At 39.9% G+C, this 25,150-nt stretch overlaps 2 protein-coding genes across 2 annotated transcripts; one reads left to right on the plus strand and one right to left on the minus strand.

Annotated features, from left to right (window-relative positions):
* Positions 1-4,192: 4,192 nt before the first annotated feature.
* LOC138877460 (uncharacterized) lies at positions 4,193-17,294 on the plus strand. The gene is made up of 2 exons (XM_070157071.1): positions 4,193-4,502; positions 17,056-17,294. The coding sequence occupies exons 1-2, from the start codon at positions 4,193-4,195 to the stop codon at positions 17,292-17,294; spliced, it is 549 nt and encodes a 182-aa protein (XP_070013172.1).
* A 6,894-nt stretch (positions 17,295-24,188) lies between these two features.
* On the minus strand, positions 24,189-24,896 carry LOC138877461 (uncharacterized). Its single transcript, XM_070157072.1, has one exon. The coding sequence runs from the start codon at positions 24,894-24,896 to the stop codon at positions 24,189-24,191; it is 708 nt and encodes a 235-aa protein (XP_070013173.1).
* Positions 24,897-25,150: the final 254 nt, after the last annotated feature.

The raw sequence follows: 25,150 nt of genomic DNA on the forward strand, positions 1-25,150 counted from the left end.
CTCGGGGCATTCCTTCTATCCTCAGTGTATGGTTGGTATGTTTCTTTGTTTGGTTTTGGCTCCTTTGCCGGAAGCCTGCTAGGATATACTGAGCCAGAGGGGACTCCTAGTTGGTGGTCTTCGACCCTGATCTTTGATTGATATCGGTTGTGTACGTCCGACCAAGTCACGATGGGATACTCGACTAAGTTCTTCTTCAGCTACTTCGAAGCTACCAAGCTTCGCTCGTTCAAACCTTGAGTGAAGGCCTGCACTGCCCAATCGTCGGAAACTGGTGGTACTTCCATTCGTTCCATTTGAAAGCAAGATACAAACTCTCGCAGCATCTCGTTCTCCCTTTGCTTGATTTTGAAGACGTCAGATTTCCTTGTAGCAACATTGATGGCACCAGCATGTGCCTTTATGAAGGAATCTGCCAGCATGGCAAATGAATCTATCAAGTTTGGTGCCAGGTTGTGATACCACATTATCTCCCCTTTCGAGAATGTCTCTTCCAACTTTTTTAGTAAGACGGATTCGATCTCGTCATCCTTTAAGTCATTGCCCTTCACTGCACAAGTGTAAGCAGGGACGTGCTCATTGGGGTTCGAGGATCCGTTATACTTCGGAAGGTTGAGCATTCTGAACTTCTTTGGAATAGGTTTTGGGGCCACTTCCTGTGGTAACGATTTTTGTATGAACTTCTTTGAATCTACACCCTTCAAGATCGGGGGTGCGCCCGGAATTTGATCGACCCTAGAATTGTAGGTTTCCACCTTCTTGTCGTTGGCTTCTATCTTCTTCTCGCCTAACTCGATCCTCTTTGTGAGGTCCTCGATGTGAGGCCCCGTGAAAATTTCCACTCTAAACCCGAAAGCTCGTAGTGGCAATTAGGATCATGTGTTAGTGATGTGTAAAAAGTCAAGAAATAATGTTTTCCAAAAAAAATGCGATTCTGCGGTCGAGAATGCGGTCGCATATCAGGTATGCGGATTGCATAGTCGCCGTAAAGTGAGTCAGTGTGTTGGTCAATTTGAGGTCAACTATGCGGTCGATTATGCTATCGCATACCCGATATACGGATCGCATAGTCGTCACAAAATTCCCTTGGTATTTTGTAAGGGGCAGTTTTTGCGGTGCATTATGCGACCGCAGAACGGGTATGCGGACCGCATTTCTGCCGCATACCTAGATAGTGTGTTCAGGTTTGGGGGAGTGTTTTTGCGGTCCATTATGTGGACCGCATGTCGACCTCGCGATCACAAAAGGCGATCTCAGATCTGACTCGGGGCTCCAATTTTCTAAATTTTAAACCCGACCCCCTATCTTTATATTCGGTGTAATAGCTCATTTTGAGCCTATTTCCTGATATTTCTAGAGTGAGAGAGAGGTGTCTAAGAGAGGTAAAGTGCTTCTCATCAAATTACTCCATGAATCCTTGGTAAATCATTGAAGATAATCAAGTGAGGGACCCAAGCCCTCATCCTAAGAGGTAAGGCTTCATCACCTCAGCTCTTATTTTCATACTTAGCTATAAGGGGGTCATTAGTGAGGCAATTCATTGGTATAAGATTGGATTTCTTGCATGCATATCAAACCTTAGAGTGTTGGGGGGTAGTGAACTAAAAAGAAAAGCAATTGGGGTATAGAATGATTGAAATTTCTCTCAAAAAGGGCCTAAGATCACAATGCCCCTTTGGTGTTTGATAGTATGCTCAAAACAAGCTAGAATCTCAATCTCGTCTCTAATTCTTGGTTTAATTTGTAATTCTTACACAATAGATCGAAGTGCTAAAAGTTCCGGAATTTTGTAAGGAACAAGGCAAGCTTTATTGAGGTATGTATGGGTAAAACCCCGTCTTTTAGAAATTGAGCTTCATCGTTGGTTGTGTGAGTATGGTAAGACTAAATTGAATTGTTTTATTGATTGCTATTTCACTTGACTTGGTTTTGCAACCTTATATGCATGGAAACTGTGTCTCAAATTGATCAACGTGCTATTCTTGATAATTTGAAAAGGTGCAAGGACTATGAAATCATGTATCGAAATGCTTAGACCTTAGATTGAAATTTAAGTGCGTTGTTGTGCCATTTACATGAAGTCTCATCTACACCTACAACCTTATTTGCTCTTGTATGCCATACTCTCTTGAATTACAAACCTAATGTTGAAAATGGGAACAATGTGAAACGTGAATTGTGGAATGTGAAACTTGTGGCCCCAAGTGCCGATAAACTAATACATGTGTAACCAAAGATTGGAGTGAGATGAATAATGGAAAAATGGTAACGCCTCGGTAAGGCGGCCTAGCTGATCGGGCCGTAATCGGATGCCATGATATATACACATGGCGGTTATGCATTGATGATTGAAACTGGAAAGTGTGAATAGAATATTGGTAACGTCTCCGGGAGACGACCTAGCAGATCGGGTCGAGATCGAACTCCGCTCAAGATAGCGGTGGTAATGTGAACGATGTGGAACAATATGAAATGCCCAACTAAAGGCTATGGAAACATGATGTGAAGGTTGTGTAATTCTTTCATGTTGATAATGTTGTGATCGTTTAAAGCTTTGGAGCGATACTTGTGATTTCCTTATTTGTGTATGAAAGTTCTTTCTAATTTGATGGTGTTTAGTTATACATACTAGTGCTATTCGATGGCACTAACGTCCCTTTTGCTGGGGGCGCTACATATTTTTTATGAATGTAGGTGGCTCCATAGCGGATAGTGTCGGTCGTGTGTAGCGAAGCATCCCTCTTATCATGATCTTGGTGAGCCCCTTTCTCCTTCAAGGGGCTATATTGTATATCTTTGTGTTGTGGCCCTTCACTTTTGAGGTATAGCTGGGGTCTTATTGCCGGCATTGTCATACTTGTCTTTTACATCCTTAGAAGCTTCGTAGACATATGTGTGGGTCATGTGCGGGTGTCGGATGGGTGTACTAACTATGTTGTAATTATAATTTCCGTTTCTCTAAAGTATAAATGTATGGAACCTCGAAACTCATTTATGGTTTGATGTGGTGATTTAAAATGAACTAGTAATGTGGGATGCACTATCTTCCCTTGGTTAAATAAACGGAAGCATGGTGTCCTTATTCATATTGAGCTGGGTAGGTAGTGTTCGATAAGGCTTGCTCAGTTGGGATCACTCGATTGAGCATCGGTCACGCCTCCCGAGGTTGGGGCGTGACACTCGAGTATCTTTATGATGGCGGGGTCGGTTGACGACCTATTGTTGCTTGATCTTTCTGGTTCCTGCTCGGCTTGGGGAGCCGTTTCCGAAGCTACCGTACTGGGAGTTTTCTGGTGGCTTTGTTGCTAAGCAATTGCCAACTCTTGTGCCTGTAACATTTCAAAAATAATGTGAAGGATAACGTCTCGTTCTTCCCTAGCTGGGGTTTTCCGAGCTTCTTGTTGGTCTACTTGGCTTATGCTCTTGTTAGTGTGGGAGCTTATATCGACGTGTTGGGCATCGCGTGAGACCACATCCACGGGGATTGGCTCCGGTACGCCTTCACAGTTCAGCAGTGGTGTACCAATAATTGGAACAGCTACACCATTCTCTCCATGGTCCTCAAGACCATTGTTTTCATATGCATTTACTGAGTCAGACATTTTGTCCTGAAATCAAAGATTCTTGGACAAGAAAAAGCATGAAAGATAACTTGTGTTATGTAGTAAACCAGCAAGAAAACAATCACTATTATTTTTATCCCGACGGTGGGCGCCAAACAGTTTACCTTGAAAATGGTAATAACAGTTAGATTTGATTTTGTGGTTCTAAAATGGACGAAGATGGTAGAGTATTGATGGAAGATGCCCAGATTAAGAGGAGATGACAGACTTACTTTCAGAAACTCATGAACGAAGAAGGTGATCGGGATATTGCGCTAGGCAAATTGGAGCATTCCGAGAGTCACCGTGACTATAGGTACTACAGGCGTATCAAGGTTGAGGAGGTCATCAGAGCTATATGTAAGATGAGTAGGGGTAGAGCGACCGGGCTGGATGAGATTCCGGTGTAATTTTGGAAGTGTGTGGGGAGAACAGGTTTGGACTGGTTGACTGGGTTGTTTAATGTTATTTTTAAGGAGAAGAAGATGTTAGATGAGTGGAGGTGGAGTACGATAGTTCCATTTTATACAAACAAAGGTGATATCCAGAGTTGTAACAATTAGAGGGGTATCAAATTACTGAGTCATACCATGGAAGTGTGGGAGAGGGTGGTTAAAACGAGGGTGAGGATGACAATGTTTGTATCCGATAACCTGTTCAGGTTCATGCCGCGTCGTTCAACTATTGAGGCTACACACCCTGTTAGGAGGTTGGTGGAACTGTACAGAGAGAGAAAGAAGGATATGCACATGGTGTTTATTGACCTAGAGAAAGCGTATGGCAAGGTTCCTAGAGAAGTTCTCTGGAGATGCTTAGAGGCAAAAGGTGTGTCGGTTTCGTACATTATGGCGATTAAGGACATGTATGCAGGGGAAAAGACTCGAGTTTGGATAGTCGGAGGTGATTCTGATCATTTCTGGTTGAAATGGGATTACACCAAGGTTCTGCCTTCAGTCCGTTTTTGTTCGCCCTGGTGCTGGACGCGTTAACACACCATATTCAATGGGAGGTGCCATGGTGCATGTTATTCACTGATGACATAGTTCTAATTGATGAGTCACGAGCAGGTGTTAACGATAGGCTGTAGGTTTGGAGACAGGCTCTTGAGTCTAAGGGTTTCAAGCTGAGCAGGACAAAGATGGAATTCCTGGAGTGTAAGTTCAGTACTGAGCTGGGGGAAGTGGACGTGGATGTGAGGCTTGAATCATAGGTCATCTCAAGTAGAGGCAACATCAAGTACCTTGGGTCGATTATCCAGGGGGAAGGGAGATGTCACGACCCAAACCGATGGACCGCGATGGGCACCCGGTACCTTACTCAACCGAGTACCAACGTAACGTATCTTTCTTATTACATTATCAAATGCACATGACATATGGGCCTAATAGGCCAACATGATTATTTATAAACTCAAGACATCGACCGACAAGGCCGTACAATCTTTCACGTACATGATATATGTCTACAAGCCTCTAAGAGTACATAAATATCATAAAGGTCGGGATAGAGTCCCACCATACCAAACAATACATGTCTAAGTCATACCAGCCAAACAAGCAACTCCGAAGTAAATGGAGCGCACCAACATCTTCCGCTGAGCTGATAGCCTACTTGGAGGGCTCTCGACCTATCTATCGGGACCTGCGGGCATGAAATGCAGCGTCCCCAGGCAAAAGGGATGCCAATATGAAAAATGTACCGAGTATGTAAGACACATAAATAAGTACATAACAGACATGGAAGAAATATAGAGTACTTGACTCAACCTGTAAGTCTGAATAACTCTGTAACTCATGAAATACTTTTAGCGTCATGCATATGCATATGAATGTCATGTCGTGCATGGGTACATGTCTCATAATATCAACAGCCTCTAAGGGCATCCCATCATATCATACGGCCACTGTGGGCAAAATCATCAACGTATACCAGCTAATCAGGTGGTGGTGCATATATAATGCCATAACCTCTTCCCATATCCCATATACATATACATAAATATATACGCGTATATAACTCCGTTTGAATCATATTTCAGCCACTGTGGGAAACATCATCATCATATACCAGCTGATCAGGTGGTGGTGCGTATATAATGCCGTAACCTTTTCCCATATACCATATACATATATTTACATATATATGCGTATATAACTCCATCTGGTCATGGGTCAATGCACATATATGAAATGCATGAAAAATACGTAATAAAATATTTCAAAGCTTCATAAGACCATTTTGCCTTTGAGTAATATCATAAAGTAAACTCTTTTCAACTTTCGAATATTTTTTTGAGACCCATGAACAAATGATAAAATATTATGACACACGGAAATCCAAGAACATAGATATCTCTAATACTTCTATGAATAGAGTCATTCATGAAATTTGTGCATTTTCACGTTTCGTTCGTATCATATGGATCATGCCAAAAGAAAGAAGGAATAGCCATAACATACCTAGAGTAGGAACGACTCCGTATAATTATCCCGTTAGAAAATTTCATGGATTGAACTTTGTACCCAAAAATCGGATTAAGCTTCTGCGTTTTGAAACTGATGAACAAATCAGCTTCTGCTTCTTTGAAATCACTTGAACGAAATTGCTGCTTTACCAACGGTTTTGGAATGATAATTAGGCTTCCAAGGTTTCCTTCCTAAGATTCATGGGTGTTAGTATATCCTAAGATTAATGGGTGTTAGTATATTTGAATTGCTTTCTTTCCATTTTGAAGGAAAGAACGTAATGTTCTTATCAGAGACTTTATTAAGTCTCATGACTTGTCTCTTACAATATTAAGATCTTATCCCTAGATGGCTACATAAGGAAATGTGACTCTTAGTCACTTCTTTCTTATGTGGTCAGCTTCCACGTTTTGGGTGGTGATAGTTATAATTCTTTATCCACTTATTAGTTAATTGGGTAATGTCCTGTTACCCGGTAAGTAATCAATTACCCGTATAATTTAAAAAAATTATCTCAAATTACTTAAAATTCTACTTATTTTTAAAATGCTTCATATATACTTTATATATTATACTACCGTGGTCATATAGTACCTTACATGGTACTAGTTTATAATTATCGGGTATTATCGCTCGACCCATATTTTATTCCAAATTGACCACTTTCAACAAAACTCGTTTTTAATCCGTGTACCCTCTTATTCTTCATAACACTTATTTATTGTTTGGTATAAATGGCGTAAGTATGTTAATGTCAAAGTGATCTCATCCCCGAGTCTTACATCGATTAACTAAAGACAAAATTTTAACGTACAATACTTTAGGGTGCAACATCGTCGTAACTTAATACTGCGAAACGTGACATCACTGTAATGTAATACCATGGGACGTGACATCTCACTTCCAAGCTCTCATTAATTTATTTATGGCGTATTTTCATGTACGAAAATATGGGGTGTAACATCATCCCCCCCTTTAGAATATTCGTCCTCGAATGTTGACTGATGCGCTTATTGTTCTCATATCCCATAGCTCTTGCAAATACTTTAGTAGTCCTCTTGCCATCTAGGCAACTGTTCTGTGAATAAGTCCAAAGTTCAGGGTATTCCCCCCCTTAGGCCTCTTTCCCACGCCATGATTTGTGATCAAATTCCTTCCAATCTCATAACTGTTGTTACCTCCCATCATGCAGCTTCTACGATACTGACCTTGTAAGTGTGCTTATGCGACTCTCCTCTTCTTTTTCCTCCAGTTTTTAGCCAATCCTGAAGTTCTTCGTTTTTGTTGAACTTACGAATATTGCTATCTCTTATTTTATAGATGTGGTTATCCATTCGTATGACTTTACTGCATCTACATAGGTCATACTATACCATAACTCTTACCTCGACTTCTCGTTACTGAGGTCTGCTACCAAATCCCATGTTACTTTCAGTGCTTATCCCATATGTATAAATCTATGTCCTCTAATGCTTCCACATTACTGTTCATCTTAAGAATGACGGCCTAATCTCTTCTCACACTTTATAACTTTTATCCATCCATTATTGATTCACCTCAATTTTGATCCATAATCCACCCCTAATAACTTAACCTTTTATGTAATATTGCTGCTAGGATTCACATTTTATCGGGGAACATCTGAAATGATTAGATTGATCCACCTGGGGCGATACCCTGCTTTCATAATCGTATCTTACGACATCCCAATGTGATTTTCCTTGCGTGGGTATTTTAATCCTGTCTAATTCATGAGACCCCTTTCTGTTATTCGTCAGATCATTACTCAATCGAAGGCCTAAACGTCATTTTTTTCTATAATAATTACACCCTCATTCTATTAACAGGGCAACATTCCATCTCTTCTGAATGTTATTAGTCTTATACTCCTTCGATTTCATTCAGGCTATATTGAACTTTCTATAACTTAGAGAAACCATTAGCTTTCTTGTTTTCATGGGTTTTTAATCCCGAGGAGTTATCCGTTCTCGTCACCCTTTCACTTACCTTTCCTCATCCTTACTTATGTTTTGTTATAACTTTGTTGCTCTACTATTCTTTAGCTTGGGACCTATACATATCTATTTATTTTATTCGCAGCCTTCCTTCAACTTGCTTGCACCATAGATTTCCTTATGTTGTTCTGGAACATCAAGTGAGACATCACATCGTCTCTAACTATCCGTTACTCTCATAATCAGGCTTTTTGATACCTAGACCATAGGCTGGAAGATATGCTACTGACGCTGCTGGTATCATTCCTGGATATTGAATCCCCGCGTTTTTAGACTTCTATCCAAAGTATGGATTATTCACGATCTTCTGCCTTTGAGTATCTTGTACGTTGTTCACCTTTACCTTACTTACCTTAAAATTTCGCATCGTATCTTCTATCTCTTTCTTGACCTTCCCTCCACATAGGTATAATTCACGTCCATAACTTGAAGCTCTATTATAATACTCGCACCTCTGCTACATACACTATCCAATGGGAGTTTCGTGCTAACTTCTCATGAGGCTGGTACTTCTTCTAACTGGCTTTCTTGTAGAGCCATTATGGATTATGGTTGTTATGTTATTTCTCTTGGACATCTGATATTAAGAGTGATTCTGTCATGTTCTCAAGCACAACTTCTATAATTTTTCTAGGTCCAATAATCAGACTCTTGATTTACTTGGGTGATGTGATTCTTTAGCTTCCTCTTCCTTCCGATCAACCTTTATGTAGGATTAAGATATCTTCCAATCTGCGGCTCATAGTATTAGTTATTACTTTAGCCCTCCATGGATGCTATGGAATATCCATGATACAATCTTCTAATAATTCATTCCTTTGTCTATAACCTGGGCTCAATTCTTTCTTTTAACTTATATCAGAATCTTTTATGGCTGTATGATTGTTAACATATATGCTGTATGTATAAAAATCTATACTCTTAAGTGCGTTCATAACATCACCAACTCGGAATCATTGATCAAATAATTCCTTTCATTCCTTCTTGGCTTTCTTTTAACGTAAACTATTACCTTTCCTGATATTTCTTCCCCATTATTGCATGCATACTTAGCTTATCTTAGCTCCCACATATGCCGGAATTTTCGTACAACTCATATAATCTTCGACTATTTCTTTTGATATTTACTTCCCGTTCACTAGCCACGGTAGATCCCTCTTTTTTATGGAGGACGTACAGTGTTGTTGTGAAACTATTGTTACAAGACCATTTCCTCTTTAGGTTACTGTGCTTAGGTTGCAGCCTTCTTCCTCATTTCCACAGCTAGTCCTTTACTGTAGTACTTTGGGAGGATCCTCTAACTCTTGTAAAGATGCGAGCTTATTATATCATATTCCCAATAGAATTTTTAATGTTCGTGCTCACTTGTAATTATCCTTAGTTACATACCTCCACACTCATCTGCTCGTACGACTGCTTCTGAACTGAAGTTTTGACTGCCTTCCCAGTGGCACTTTCTTTTATCCCCGTAATACTCATACAATACCTTTAACTACCCCGACTCTTGTTTGAATATATGTCAAGTATTATAATGATATTCTTTGAGGATGAATTCTCCATGTTGGGTTTCACTATGTTTATATTACATGATCTGATGACTCGTCCGTAACCCCATGTTTAGCCATAACTGGGATCTTCCTGACTAATTACTAACTACTCATTGGCCCATTCTCATGTCAATATTCCGCGTAATCTTTCTTGGGTTATTTCCTTTGTCTTAACGTACGTATCACATTGGCTCCTTATTTATTAATAACTGCTCGGGCACGAACCTTTACTTCCTCTCCTTGACATCGTGCTTGCACAATATTCTTGAATCATAGTGTATCTATAAGATTTGGATAAGTGTCATCTCATTACTCTTTCATTTATCGCATTCTTCCTTTACCATTCCATAGTCACTAGAACCACTTAATTCTAACTTAATGACACATCACTCCATATTCATCCCTTTAGGGGTGTACTAAGAGCTGAATCCACGAGGATCTTCCTATAGATGGTTTACCTCTTCATCTTTGGCTTTGTTTCTCGACATCAATGATCCTTACTCGCCTTGTGGCAATCCTTCTGTACTAAGGATGACAAATTCCCTTACTCGCGAGGGCGACACTTAATGTAACTGGCACATACATTCCCTTAAGCTTAACTTTGCTCCCCTTGCTTGCTTTAGGGAAACGTCCTCCTGAATGACCATTCTCTGATTTTCCCATGAATCTTCTTTTATTGCCCATTCTATTATCGCCGGAACACGATATGAAATTCTCATGATGCCGGTCGTTATCAAATCACTCAGCCCCTAATTCATATTTTGTTTTTCTGATTCACCAGTCCATATTAATTCCTACTACTCTGGGGTCTAACTTTTCCTCTTGGTAATCGCGCTAGAGTTGCGAACTTATTTCTCAAAATGAGTATATGACTTTATGGCCTATATTCTTTCATTGTCTCAAGGCCTGTCATCTTTTGTCTTTCCCTTCACTTGACTGTAAATTCTATAATACTGTCATCATTTTTTTGACCTACCGTTATCATCCATGTATCATATCTTACTCATAATGCTTCATTAACTCTCTTCTTATCTCCCGCTAATTATCTATGTCTGCTGCTTTATTCTAAAAACTCGAACAAAATATTCTTTTGCCTTTGGCTCCCCTTGTTCCATCTCTTGGCTCTTTCAATTGCCTAACATTCTTTCTTTACTGGGGGTGGGAGCCATACTAAGTTAATATTTATTCCTTCAAGGCTTCCAGTGCTCATATCTAGCTTTAATATTTTAGGGTGCACCATCTAGGTGTCTCACGAGGAGATCTACTAGCACACTTGCAATATCCTTTGAAAATGTCAACTAACACAAACAATCCATTCACCATTTTGGTTTACTCTAACCCCAACCAGGTCCTGATGTTCCGTCCTTTTCTTAAACTACACCTGTTAGCCCTCATAGGGCATAACTGAGATGGGTACGACCAATTGTACATATCTCTGTTATTGTTGAGGGTAACTCTTAATGCTTATATTTTTCTACCGGAACTGTAATACCGATAATCTTCATTAACTGGGTGCCTCGTACCCTTCTTCGCCTTTCTTCTTTTACTTCTTAAAAGCATTGTCTTTTACCATAAAGGTGGATAAATATTCCTGCCTTAAGGTCTCTTATTAAGAGGCTTACACCTTTCAGTACACCCATGATTTGCTAAAGACCTCACATTTACTTATCATAAGCAAGATGCAAAATTGAGTTCCTCTAAATCAATAATTCTACAGCTGTATCTTTTATCGATCGTCTTTCTGAATGAAGGCATCGTTTTATTACGAATAAAAGTTCGGGACTTGAATTCTTATAAGTGAACTCTACCACACGATCTAGAGTAAGAAGAAAGAGTGACAGTCTTAAATGCCCTGTAGCCTCCTGCTTATAAGTGTGGTGCACGACACACCCATAAACAAGACTCTACTAGACACGACTTGTAGACTCCCAAGGATAAAACTGCTCTGATACCACTTTTATCACGACCCAAACCGATGGACTGCGATGGACACCTGGTACCTTACTCAACCGAGTACCAACGTAACTTATCTTTCTTATTACATTATCATATACACATGACATAAAGGCCTAATAAGCCAACATGATTATTTATAAACTCAAGACATCGTCAGACAAGGCCGTACAATCTTTCACATACACGACATATGTCACAAGCCTCTAAGAGTACATAAATGTCACAAAGGTTGGGACAGAGTCCCGCCATACCAAATAATACACATCTAAATTATACCAGCCAAACAAGCAACTCCGAAGCAAATTGAGCGTACCAACATCTTCCGCTGAGCTGATAGCCTACTTGGAGGGCTCTCGACCTATCTATCGGGACCTGCGGGAATGAAATGCAGCGTCCCCAGGTAAAAGGGATGTCAGTACGAAAAATGTACCGAGTATGTAAGGCACATAAATAAGTACATAACAGACAAAGAAGAAATATAGAGTACTTGACTCAACCTGTAAGTCTGAATAACTCTATAAATCATGAAATACTTTTAGTGTCATGCATATGTGTATGAATGTCATGTCGTGCATGGGTACATGTCTCATAACATCATCAGCCTCTGAGGGCATCCCATCATATCATACAACCACTATGGGCAAAATCATCAACGTACACCAGCTGATCAGGTGGTAGTGCGTATATAACGCCATAACCTCTTCCCATATCCCATATACATATACATATATATATATACGCATATATAACGCCGTTTAAATCATATTTCAGCCACTATGGACAACATCATTATCATATACCAGCTGATCAGGTGGTGGTGCGTATATAATGCCGTAACCTTTTCCCATATCCCATATACATATATTTACATATATACGCGTATATAATGCTATATGATCATAGTTCAATGCACATGTATGAAATGCATGAAAAAATACGTAATAAAATCTTTCAGAGCTTCATAAGACTATTTTGTCTTTGAGTAATATCATAAAGTAAACTCTTTTCAACTTTCATATTTTTATTGAAACCCATGAACAAATGATAAAATATTATGACACACGGAAATACAAGAATATAGATATCTCTAATACTTCTATGAATAGAGTCATTCATGGAATTTGTGCATTTGCACATTGCGTTCGTATCATATGGATCATGCCAAAAGAAAGAAGGGATAGCCTTAACATACCTGGAGTAAGAACGACTCCTTATAATTATCCCATTAGAAACTTTCGTGGATTGAACTTAGAACCCAAAATTCGGATTAAGCATTTGCGTTTTGAAACTGATGAACAAATCAACTTCTGCTTCTTTGAAATCACTTGAATGAAATTGCTGCTTTACCAACATTTTTGGAATGATAATTAGGCTTCCAAGGTTTCCTTCCTAAGATTCATGGGTGTTAGTATATCCTAATATTCATGGATGTTAGTATATTTGAATTGCTTTCTTTCCATTTTGAAGGAAAGAACGTAATGTTCTTATCAGAGACTTTACTAAGTCTCATGACTTGTCTCTTACAATATTAAGATCTTGTCCCTAGATGGCCACATAAGGATATGTGACTCTTAGTCACTTCTTTCTTATGTGGTCAGTTGCCACGTTTTGGGTGGCGATAGTTATAATTCTTTATCCACTTATTAGTTAATCGGATAATGTCCTATTACCCGGTAATTAATCAATTACCCGCATAATTTAAAAAAATTGTCTTAAATTACTTAAAATTCTACTTATTTTTAAAATACTTCATATATACTTTATAAATTATACTACTGTGGTCATATGGTACCTTACATGGTACTAGTTCATAATTATCGGGTTTTATCGCTCGACTCGTATTTTATTCCAAATTGACCACTTTCAACGAAACTCGTTTTCTTTAATCCGTGTATCCTCTTATTCTTCATAACCCTTATTTATTGCTTGCTATAAATAGCGTAAGTACGTTAACGTCAAATGATCTCATTCCTGAGTCTTACATCGGTTAACTAAAAACGAAATTTTAACGTACAATACTTCAGGGTGCAACATCGTCGCAACTTAATACTGCAAAAGATCACCATAATGTAATACCGCTGGACGTGACATCTCACTTCTGGGCTCTCATTAATTTATTTATGGTATATTTTCATGTACAAAAATATGGGGTGTAACAAAAGATCGATGAGGATGTTACACATCATATTGGTGTAGGATGGATGAAGTGGATGTTAGCATCTGGAGTCTTGTGTGATAAGAGAGTGCCACCGTTACCCAAAGGTAAGTTGTATAAAGTGGTTGTTAGACCAACCATGATGTTTGGGGCTTAGTGTTAGCCTGTAAAGAACTCATATATCAAGTAGATTAAAGTAGCAGAGATAAGGATGCTGAGGTGGATATGTAGGCACACTAGGATGGATAAGATTAGGAATGATGATATTCGGGTGAAGGTACATGTGGCTCCTATTGATGACAAGATGGGGGAAGCGAGACTCAGATGGTTCGGGCATGTTTAGAGGAGAAGCCCAGATGCGCCGGTAAGGAGATATGAATAGCTGGTTGTGGAGGGAACGAGAAGAGGTAGAGGGCGGCCTAAGAAGTATTTGGGAGAGGTGATCAGGCAGGATATGGCGAGACTTCAGATTTCTGAGGACATGACACTGGATAGGGAGATGTGGAGGTCGAGTATTTGGGTTGTACGTTAGGAGGTAGTTTGAGTTTTTCCTTATTTTGTACCATTGTGAGACCAGTCTGGTAGGGTTTTTGTCTAAGATAGTTAGTGGCAATGTTGTGTCTTACTATTTCACTTTTCAGCGCAAGAACTATTTACTAGCTACCGCTTTTACTTTGCATCTTTCTTCTGAAATTCATGTTGTTCCTGTTTTTCATATGATTTCTTTGGTGATACTAATATTGTCTCCTTTTGTCTTTTTATTTTCTTGAGCTGAGGGTCTTTCGGAAATAGCCTCTCTACTCCTTCGGGGTAGGGGTAAGGTCTGCGTACACACTACCCTCACCAGACCCCAGTACTGGGATTTTACTGGGTTGTTGTTATTGTTGTTGTTCTTTTTGTTTGTGGTTCTAAAAATATGTGATCTATTTTCATGCTGGTTGTTAGGCAATAGACGCTAAATGAAAGATTAGAAAGAATAAGATAATAGCTTGTAGATACTATAATAATCAAACTGAATGGCTGGAATCGAAGCCTCGAGCTTGTGTATACGGGGCCTCGAGGTCGAGTCCGGTGCCCGACTAAGGGCAGTCAATGGAGGATTAACAGTTATGATATATTCGATGGTGACTCTTTATGACCAATAATGAGCAATAAATGTAGAACAATAGATAGAACACAATAAATGTACGCAATGTAAGTAATGAGATCAAGAGAATATGTTAAGTTAGGAAGCAGAGAGAATGTTCTTGTATATTCAATATTGAGTATCAGATCCGCTTTACAAAATGACAAGGATCCCCTTTATATATGAGGGAGAATCCCAAAATAGTACAAATGTATTTATTATAGAGATATGGGGCTGGTACAGCCATTTAATGCCATGATATGAGTTTGGACTAGCCTAATAGACTTTGTCAGCTCTAGTCACGTGCCTTGGGAACCTCACATCGATCCACCGTAGCCGCTGATTTACATTCCTTGAAGCCGATCGTTGGGAACCCTCGGGGTCGGAACCTTGAGCTGAGCCTCGAGCCTTCTGGGGTCAGTCTCTACGAGGCGCCTTGATGATCGTAAAATTGAACCGCAGATTTTTACCTTATACACAAGGGTAAAACATGATTCAATTAATTCCAAATAAGACACGTAAGGGTAAATTTAATAAATGGAGGATTTAACATGCTAAAACAACTTCGTATCTAATGAACATAAGAACCTAAAAGCCCTAAAAGATCAAATATCCACAATTATGCTTGGGTACGTACTCGTCACCTCACGTACACGGCCTTCACATGACACAATTAGCACAAATGACTCAAAGCCTAAGGGATAATTTCCCCCACACAAAATTAGGCATGATACATACCTCAAGAAAGTTAGACCGATACTCTAAAATGACCTTCTTGTGTGAGAAAACCTCCGGATAGCTCAAATCTAGCCAAATAGGAAATAATTTCAAATAATAAAGCTTCGTTCTTTATTGAAAACTAAAAACGTCAACTCTGAAAGTCAGCCCCGGGCCCGTACTTCGAAACCTGATTTTTTTTACAAAATACGAAAATTCATTCAATTATGACTTCAACCATACTAATTTCATCAAATTCCGACTCCGCATCAATGTTTAAAACCCCATTATTCTCTTTAGAAATGTTTTTAATAAAAAACACTTAATTCTCCAATCAAAATATGGATAAATTCAAAAATGAACTTCTGTAATCATATTAAAATACATAAATTATGGTTAGATACTGACCTCTATGAAAAGATGAGAAGAACGTCGTGAAAATCACCTCAATAGAAGCTCTAGAACTCAAGATATGGTCAAAATACTAAATAAACACAGTTTGATTTTTTAATACATAGGCATTTCTGCTCTTGCACCCAAAAGGTCGCACCTACGCATTTCCAGCTGTCATTTCCGCTTTTGTGGAATTTTTTTACACCTGCGGGGTTGCTGATGCGGACCCACCTTATCATCTGCAAAGCAGCAACACCAACTCTCTTCTCGACACTAAAATGAACATAACTTCCTCATACGATATCCAGATTCGGTGATTCTTTTTTCTATGTGTATACGGTCGAGATCAAATGCCTTCGATCTATATTCTTGGGAGGTTGCTCTAAGTTCGAGTCCGGGTTAGACCAAGTTCGAGCTCGAGGGACAAGACCCGAGTTCGAAGGTGAAGCACGATGCATACCAAGGTCGAGTGTGTTCTACCCCGAAATAGTACCTTTTTGGATTTGTACCAGAATGAGTTAGATTCCTGCTACGTCCCCAAAGTCATGGCGCAAATTCCGGAATATGATTGTACTATTCCGTACTAGGCGGTTAGACTGCTGTACCAAGAATATTCTTTATCGTAAATGGAAATATTACTTATTTAGGGATTATCCTATTGTATAAATAGGACCCCAATCATTTGTAAGACCACTTATCACTAAGAAAAGAATATTCTCTCTACCTTTTCGCCTACTGTTCATAAACATTGTCCTTTAGCTCTATTGTTCTTACTTTACTTACTTTATTACTCTTAGCCATCTCGAGGTCAGCGTCTCGAGGTCACCACTGTCAAGTATTATTGGTTTAATTCACTTGTCTTTTTTCGTTTCTACTTCATATTTCTTGATTATTAATTGGTATTGAACTAAATCACATATCTTTAAAACCACAAATCAAATTTAATTGTTACTCGTATTTTTGAGGTAAACAGTTTGGCGCCCACCATGGGGCTAAAGATAATAGTAATTATTTCTTTACTGATTCTCATTACACACGTTATCTTTACACTTTTTCTTGTCAAGATTTTTGATTCTCAGGCTTAAAAATGTCTAGCACACAAATTGCACCTGTTCATGACAAAGAAGGTCTTGGAGAAAACATCAACGCAGGAGTCAATGTACTACCGATAAACCCAGGGGAAGTACCAAATGCGGAACCAGTTGATGTTAGTTCGCACATCGCTTTGAATGCAGATCTAGGCAGGGACCCCTTAGGAAATATGCACAGGGAAGCCCGATCCGGTGGCCAAAGAATAAAAGGAATGGGAGATGGGTGAGTCAGCCTCCAAGTGATATTTGAGATGCTGCAAGGTTAGAAAATCCCCATCGCTCAACTTCAGAGTCAGAATAATACTCTAAACACAGCAGAACCAGTAAGCACTCGACACACTGAACCAGTGTTAGAAAGGCTAGATGGAAGTGGCACGGGGACTGACCCCACGATTATGAAAATGCTCGAAGGGCTCACTAAAAGGATCTAGTCCGGAGAAAAGAAAATTGAAGACAATGATAAGAAGGTGGAGACTTATAACTCTCGTGTAGACCAGATACCGGGGGCACCTCCAATTTTGAAAGGTTTAGAAGCCAAGAAATTCATACAAAAATTGTTCAATCAGAGCGCAGCTCAGACGTCCATCCCTAAGAAATTTTACATGTCCGGTATACCCAAGTATAGCGGAACAATCGACCTCAATGATCATATCACTTCCTACACTTGAAAAATCAAAGGAAATGGTTTGACTGATAATGAAATCGAGTCAGTGTTGTTGAAAAAGTTCGGGGAAACACTCTTAAATGGAGCAATGATTTGGTATCACAACTTTGCCCCTAACTCTATTGATTCATTTGTTATGTTAGCAGATGCCTCCATTAAAGCCCACGTCGGGGCCATAAAGGTGGCCACGAGAAAGTTAGATGTTTTCAAAATAAAACAACGGAACGACGAGATGTTAAGGGAGTTCGTGTCCAGGGTTTAGATGGAAGGAATGAAACTGCCGCCGGTTTCCGACGACCGTGTAGTACAGGCCTTCATGTAGGGTTTGAACGAGAGAAGCTCGATTGGTTCTCAACAACTAAAGCAAAACTTGATCGAGTATCTAGCAGTGATGTGGTTGGATGTGCACAACCATTACCAACCAATAATTAGGGTTGAGGACGACAATTAGGAGCTCCCTCGGTGTCACGACTCAAACCGATGGTCCACGACGGGTGCCTTAGTCCTATCTGTCAAACACCCCTAACCATGTGTCTAAGATATGAACCTGTATAACATCTACTGCATTACGAAAATAACATATGTGAAGGAAACCTGCCATCAAGGCATATCTACGTATACGTGCAGAATATAGTGGGTGAGCCGATAAGGCTGCTATAGAAAATTATACATCCAAAAACTGAAAGCCGACAAGGCCATATACAACCCAACTAGACATACTGTCTACAGACCTCTAATAGAAACATAACTATACAAAGATGGTACTGAGCCACGTCATACCGATATACATATATATATATATATATAAATGTATCGTACCAAAATAAAAAGCAGCTCCAGATCAAGTGGAGCACGCCAACTCTCGCTGATCAAGAATCCTAAGAAGGGGGACCGTCAGGTTGCCTACCTGCACCTGCGGGCATGAAACGCAGGCCCCATGAAATAGGGCATCAGTACAAAAAATGTACTGAGTATGTAAGACATGAAAATTAGTACGTAAAAGGCATAGATGAAACATGGAATACTAAAACACATCTTTAAATATGAATAACGTTGTAAATTCTGAAACGTTTATAACATAATGCACGTGCGTATAAATGTCAAACCATGCATAGGTATAGGTGTACATAATATCATCAAGCCACTAAGGGCATCCCATCATATCATCTCGGCCACTGTGGGCAATATCATTAACATATACCAGCTTATAAGGTGGTGATGCATATATAATGCTGTAACCTTTTCCTATATCTCATATTCATATATACGCATATATAACGCCGTCTGAGTCATGGGTAAATGCACATGTATAAATGAATGCAATGCATAATGAAGTAATACAATATGATCTCTTGGAATGTTACGAGACCCATGAATAGACAATGTAATAATAAGATATATAGGAATTTAAAAATATAGGCACCTCTAATACTTTTATGAATAGAGTCATTTATGGAAGTTGTGCATTTGCTCGTTTCATTCGTGTCGTATTGATCATGCCAAAAAGAAAGAAGGGATAACTTTAACATACCTGTTACCGAAATTATTTGAACGAATCTGCTTTGAACATTTTTGAACTGATGAATGGATTTAAATATAAAACTTGCTCCAATGTTTCTTGGATCGAAATATAAAGAAGGAAACATTTATGATTTTTGATGTCTTAGAAAGAGACCTTTTGAATTCTTTTGGTTCTCACGTTTTGGTTCAAAGTCAGATTTGCAAATTGTTGGTTGAAAATGGAAAGCTTCTGCTTTCAACATCTTTGAAGATGAAAATGAATTGCAGATGGTGTCTTTCCTATTGAATTGCTTTTAAGTTTCAAAAATTCATGCCAAAGTCTTATTTGCTAAGACTTATTATGTAACCCATATCTTAGTCATCTTCCAAATTTAGCCATTCGGCAACAATGACTTACTTAGTCATCTCCCAATGCTGTGGCATCTTGCCACGTGGGGTGGGGTGGGATTTTAATAATTTTTATCCACTTATTAGTTAATCGGGTAATATCCCATTACCCGATAATTAATCAATTACACGCATAATTTTAAAAATTACCGCAAATTACTTAAAATTCTATTTATTTTAAAAAATACTTCATATATACTTTATATATTATACTACCATGGTCACATGGTACCTTGCATGGTACTAGTTCATAATTATCGGGTATTACCGCTCTATCCGTATTTTATTCCAAATTGTCCACTTTCAACGAAATTCGTTTTTTTAATCCGCATACCCCTTTATCCTTCATAACACTTATTTATCGCTTTTTAAAAATAACATAAATACTTTAACGTCAAAATGATCTCATCCCCGAGTCCACATCAGTTAACCGAAGACGAAACTTTTAAAGTATGAAAACGCGAGATGTGACATCCTTCACCCCTTAGAAACATTCGTCCTCGAATGTTTAACCTTCTGGGATTTATATAACCTTGGTAGAGTTGGCCTTGTAACAACGCTACTACCAACTCTTCTTGTAGAAACCCAGTAATTTAACGCCATATAGGATCACAATCATTAATACTGATGATGGCCTCCCATGACCAATAACAATAGCTAGCACAAGAATTCGTACACGCACCTTGAGGTTATGACGTCTCAGTCGGACCCTTCTCTGGAAGAGGAAATAGGTAGGGATATCTAGACTTTATGTCTTCCTCGGCCTCCCAAGTCATTTCTTCCACATTGTTGTTCCTCCAAAGTACTTTCACGGAGGCTACCTCCTTATTCCGCAGCTTGCGGATTTGTCGGTCTAGGATGGCAATCGAAACTTCCTCGTATGATAAGCCTTCTGTAATCTGTATATCATCTATGGGCACCAATCGGGTAGGATCACCAATGCACTTTCATAACATAGATACATGAATAACTGGATGGACAAACTCAAATTCCGAGGGCAACTCTAACTCATAAGCTACTCGGCCCACTCTCCGAATGATCCTATATGGCCCAATATACCGTGGGCTAAGTTTGCCTTTCTTGCCAAATCTCATCACACCCTTCATAGGAGATACCTTTAAGAATACCCAGTCATTAACCCCGAACTCTAAATCTCGACGTCGCACATCAGGATATGACTTCTGATAACTCTGAGCTGTCAATAGTAAATCTCGGATAAGCTTTACTTTTTATATGGCTTGCTAAACCAGGTCTGGCCCGTGTAATCCAGAATCTCCAACGTTGAACCACCCTATAGGCGACCTACACTTTCATCCGGAAAGTGCTTAGTATGGAGGCATCTGAATGCTGGAATGGTAGCTATTATTATATGTGAACTCAATAAGCAGCAAATGATCATCCCATCTACCTTTGAAGTCTATTACACAAGCTTGTAACATATCCTCCAGTGTTTGAATAGTACGCTCAGCCTGTCCGTCTGTCTGGGGATGAAATGCTATACTAAGACTTACTTGAGTCCCCAATCCCTTTTGGAAGGACCTCCAGAAGTTAGCTATAAATTGAGCTCCTCTATCCGAGATAATAGATACAGGGACACCATGCAGTCGTACTATCTCCTTAATATAAAGCCTCGCATAATCTTTTAAGGAATATGTAGTTCTAACAGGTAGAAAATGGGCTAACTTTGTCAGCCTATCAACAATACGCTGGGTATGAGGTAAGCCTATGATGAAGTCCATATTGATTATTTCCTATTTCCAAGTCGGAATCTCCATAGCCTGCAATAATCCACCGAGTTTTTGATGCTCAATCTTAACCTGCTGACAGTTAGGGCACTGAGCAACAAATTCTGCTATATCCTTTTTCATTCCGTCCCACCAATATATTTCCCTGATGTCATGATACATCTTTGTCGCTCCTGGATGGATAGAATAACAAGAATAGTGAGTTTCTCGCATAACCTACCGACGCAGCCCTGCAACATTAGGTACACATAATCGTCCTCGATATATGAGGACCCCATCTTCTGTAATTTCAAATGGCGTCTTCTCCTTCTAAAGGGTGGTATCCCTATAATGAACTAACAAAGGATCCTCGTACTGGCATTCCTTTACTTTAGTTACTAAAGAGGATGTTGTCGTATCCTGAAGAGTAATTCCAATGTCACCTGAGTCCAGTAACCGAACTCCAAGACTAGCTAGCTGATGAACCTCATGGGCTATTCCCTCTTTTCTGGCTGCAAATACGACATGCTACCCATAGATCTATGGCTGAGAGCATCGCAACTATGTTTGCCTTCCTTTGATGGTATAAAATATCAATGTCATAGTCTTTAAGTAGCTCCAACCATCTCCTTTGACGAAGATTCAATTCCTTTTACTTGAAGATGTACTGGAGGCTCTTATGATCCGTATAGATATCAACATGAATGCCATACAAGTAGTGCCTCCACATCTTTAGTGCATGAATCACCGCGGATAACTCTAAATCGTGGGTCGGGTAGTTCTTCTCGTGCTTTCTTAGTTGTCTAGAAGCATAAGCCACAACCTTACCATGCTGCATCAGCACACAACCCAATCCAATGCTTGAAGCGTCGCAATAGATAAAATAACCATCGGTCCCTTCTGGGAGCGTTAGAACCGATGCTGAAGTTAACCTGTCCTTTAATGCCTGAAAACTCCGTTCTCAAGCATTAGTCCATTGAAACTTTGCTCCCTTCTAAGTAAAATTTTTTAAAGGTGCTGAAAGGGAAGCAAATCCTTCCACAAATCTCCTGTAATAACTTACCAAACCAAGAAAGCTATGAACCTCCGTCGGTGTTGTGGGCCTTGGACAAGTCTTTACTGACTCAATTTTATGTGTATCCACCCAGATGCCTTCACCCGAAATGATATGCCCAAGGAAAGTAACAGAGTTCAACCAGAATTCACACTTAGAAAATTTTGCATACAACTTCCTTTCTTGTAGAACTCTGAGCACAGTACGCAGATGACCAGCATGCTCATCCTCTGAATGAGAATATACCAATACATCGTCATTAAATACAATTACAAATAGATCTAAAAAAGGCCTGAACATGCGGTTCATCAAATCTATGAATATTGCGGGAGCATTATTCAGACCGAACGACATAACCCGAAACTCAAAGTGCCCATATCTAGTCCTGAATGCTGTCTTCGGAATATCTTCATCCTTAGCCCTTACCCGATGGTACCCAGACCTCAAGTCTATCTTTGAAAAGCACTTGGAACCTTGCAACTGATCAAATAAGTCATCAATCCTCGGGAGCGGGTACTTATTCTTGATCGTCACCTTATTCAGTTGCCTATAATCAATACACATTCGTAAGGAACCATCTTTCTTCCTTACAAACAATACAGGTGCTCCCTACGGTGACCTAGCAGGTCTGATAAAACCTTTTTCAAGCAAGTCCTTTAGTTGTTCTTTCAACTCTTTCAGCTCTACGGGGGCCATTCTATAGGGAGGAATAGATATTGGGTGAGTATCTAGTAGTAGGTCAATAGAAAACTCAATTTCTCGCTCTGGTGGCAGACCCGGAAGGTCGGGAAAAACATCGAGAAACTCATTCACCATAGGGATGGACTAAATGGTTGGTGACTCCACTTCCACATCTTGAACATGAACTAAGTGATAAATACATCCATTTCTGATCATCTTCATTGCCTTGAGATAGGAAATGAATCTTTCTTTCAGCAATGCCATATTACCTTTCCACTCCAAAACAGGCTCCCCCAGAAATTGAAATCGGACTATCTTTGATCTATAATCAACGTTGGCATGACAAGAAGCCAACCAATCCATACCCATTATAATATCAAATTCTACCATATCTAACTCGATTAAGTCTGCTACAGTAAGTCGACCATGAACTATTATTATACAACCCCTATATACCTACTTAGCTATCACCGAGTCCCCAATAGGTGTAGACACCTCAAAAGGTTTAACCAACTTAGGTTATTTCAAACTTACTAGCAACCAACAGAGTAACATATGATAAGGTAGAACATGGATCGATCAATGCATATACATCATAGGAGGAGACTAATAATATACCTGTAACAACATCAGGTGATGACTCTTGGTCCTGTCGTCCTGCCAATGCATAAATGTGGTTCTGAGGGTTGCTCGAGCTAGATGCTCCGCCTTTGCCTCTACCACGACTCATTGGTGCTTGGGGACCTTGCCTAGGGGGGCGTACTGATGATGACGATCCAGCTACAGATCCCGCTGGCTGATCTATGCTTGCATCACCTCTCATTGGAAAATCCCTCATAACATGGCCCGGATAACCACAAGTATAACAAATACCTAATCCCATGCGTCACTTCCCGGTATGCTGCTTACCACATTAAGTACATCATGGCAAGGGTGGCCCCATCTGATTTGACTTACCCCTATACTGAGAACCTGAGGCCCTGAAATTCTAACCAGGCCCTAAATATGTAGAATGATCAAATCTTTTACCACTAAAATGAAGGGGCGCGCTAGCCGAGGGCTGGGATAAATATCTCAAATATTGCTACCTCTAACCACCTCGAAACTCACCAGAAGGACCCGAAGACCTTGCTATCTTATTCTGGGCCCTATCATGCTCAAGATCGGCCCTTTGTTTTTGTTTACGCTCCTCTACATGCTGAGCGTATGCCTGAATACGAGAAATATCCATGTCTGGCAGAAGTGAAACTGACATATAATCGTTAAGCAAATGAGGCCCTAATCCCATCACGAACCGGTGAACCCGCTCCTCCATCTTAGATACAATAGTGGGAGCATACCTAGCCAACGAATCAAACTGAAGACTGTACTCCCGAACACTCATGTTTCCCTGCCGAAGGGTCAAGAACCTATCGAATCTGGCTCGCATAAGCTCTGGTGGCAGATAATGATGAAGAAAAGCTTTTGTAAACTCCTGCCATACCGCTGGAGGGGCATTCTCACCTATGGACGATTCCCAAGACTCGTACCAATTAACTGCAACATCTCGAAGTCTATAGGAAGCTAGCTCAACTGACTCAGTCGCAGTGGCCTTCATTACCTGTAATGTCCTCTGCACTCTATCAATAAAAACCTGAGGGTCCTCATTCGGGCCTGCTCCAGTAAATACCGAAAGGCCTAAATTAATAAAGTCATGAACCCTCGCACTCACGGACCTATCTCCATGACCAATACCTACTTCCTGACGTCGAGCCTGTGCGACTACTAATCGGGTCAATAACTGAATAACATCTCTCATCTCCTGACCCGACGCATCCGACTGAGGTGCTGAATGTACAGGGCGGGGGCTGAAACTGGTGCCCTTCGGAGCTCTTCTGGAAGAGGCGGGATATGTGAAGTCTGAGATGGAACCTCACCATGAGATTCTCTCTGAGCCCTAATAACTCAAGGCGCTCGACTAGTAGTCTCACCAGCAACAGACTTTCCCTTCTAGGCGGCTGTAATCTTTGGAGGCATTGCTAAAAATATAACGTATCATTAGGATCATGAATT

The sequence above is a fragment of the Nicotiana sylvestris genome, chromosome 9, assembly GCF_000393655.2.
Source record: "Nicotiana sylvestris chromosome 9, ASM39365v2, whole genome shotgun sequence".
Taxonomy (NCBI): Eukaryota; Viridiplantae; Streptophyta; class Magnoliopsida; order Solanales; family Solanaceae; genus Nicotiana; species Nicotiana sylvestris.

Bases quoted from the DNA above. Each gene is read 5' to 3' on its own strand.
- LOC138877460 (XM_070157071.1), top strand. From the start codon at position 4,193: ATGGAAGTGTGGGAGAGGGTGGTTAAAACGAGGGTGAGGATGACAATG. The intron at 4,503-17,055 runs GTGATTCTGATC...TTTGATTCTCAG, and splicing joins TCGAGTTTGGATAGTCGGAG to GCTTAAAAATGTCTAGCACA.
- LOC138877461 (XM_070157072.1), bottom strand. From the start codon at position 24,896: ATGAGAGATGTTATTCAGTTATTGACCCGATTAGTAGTCGCACAGGCT.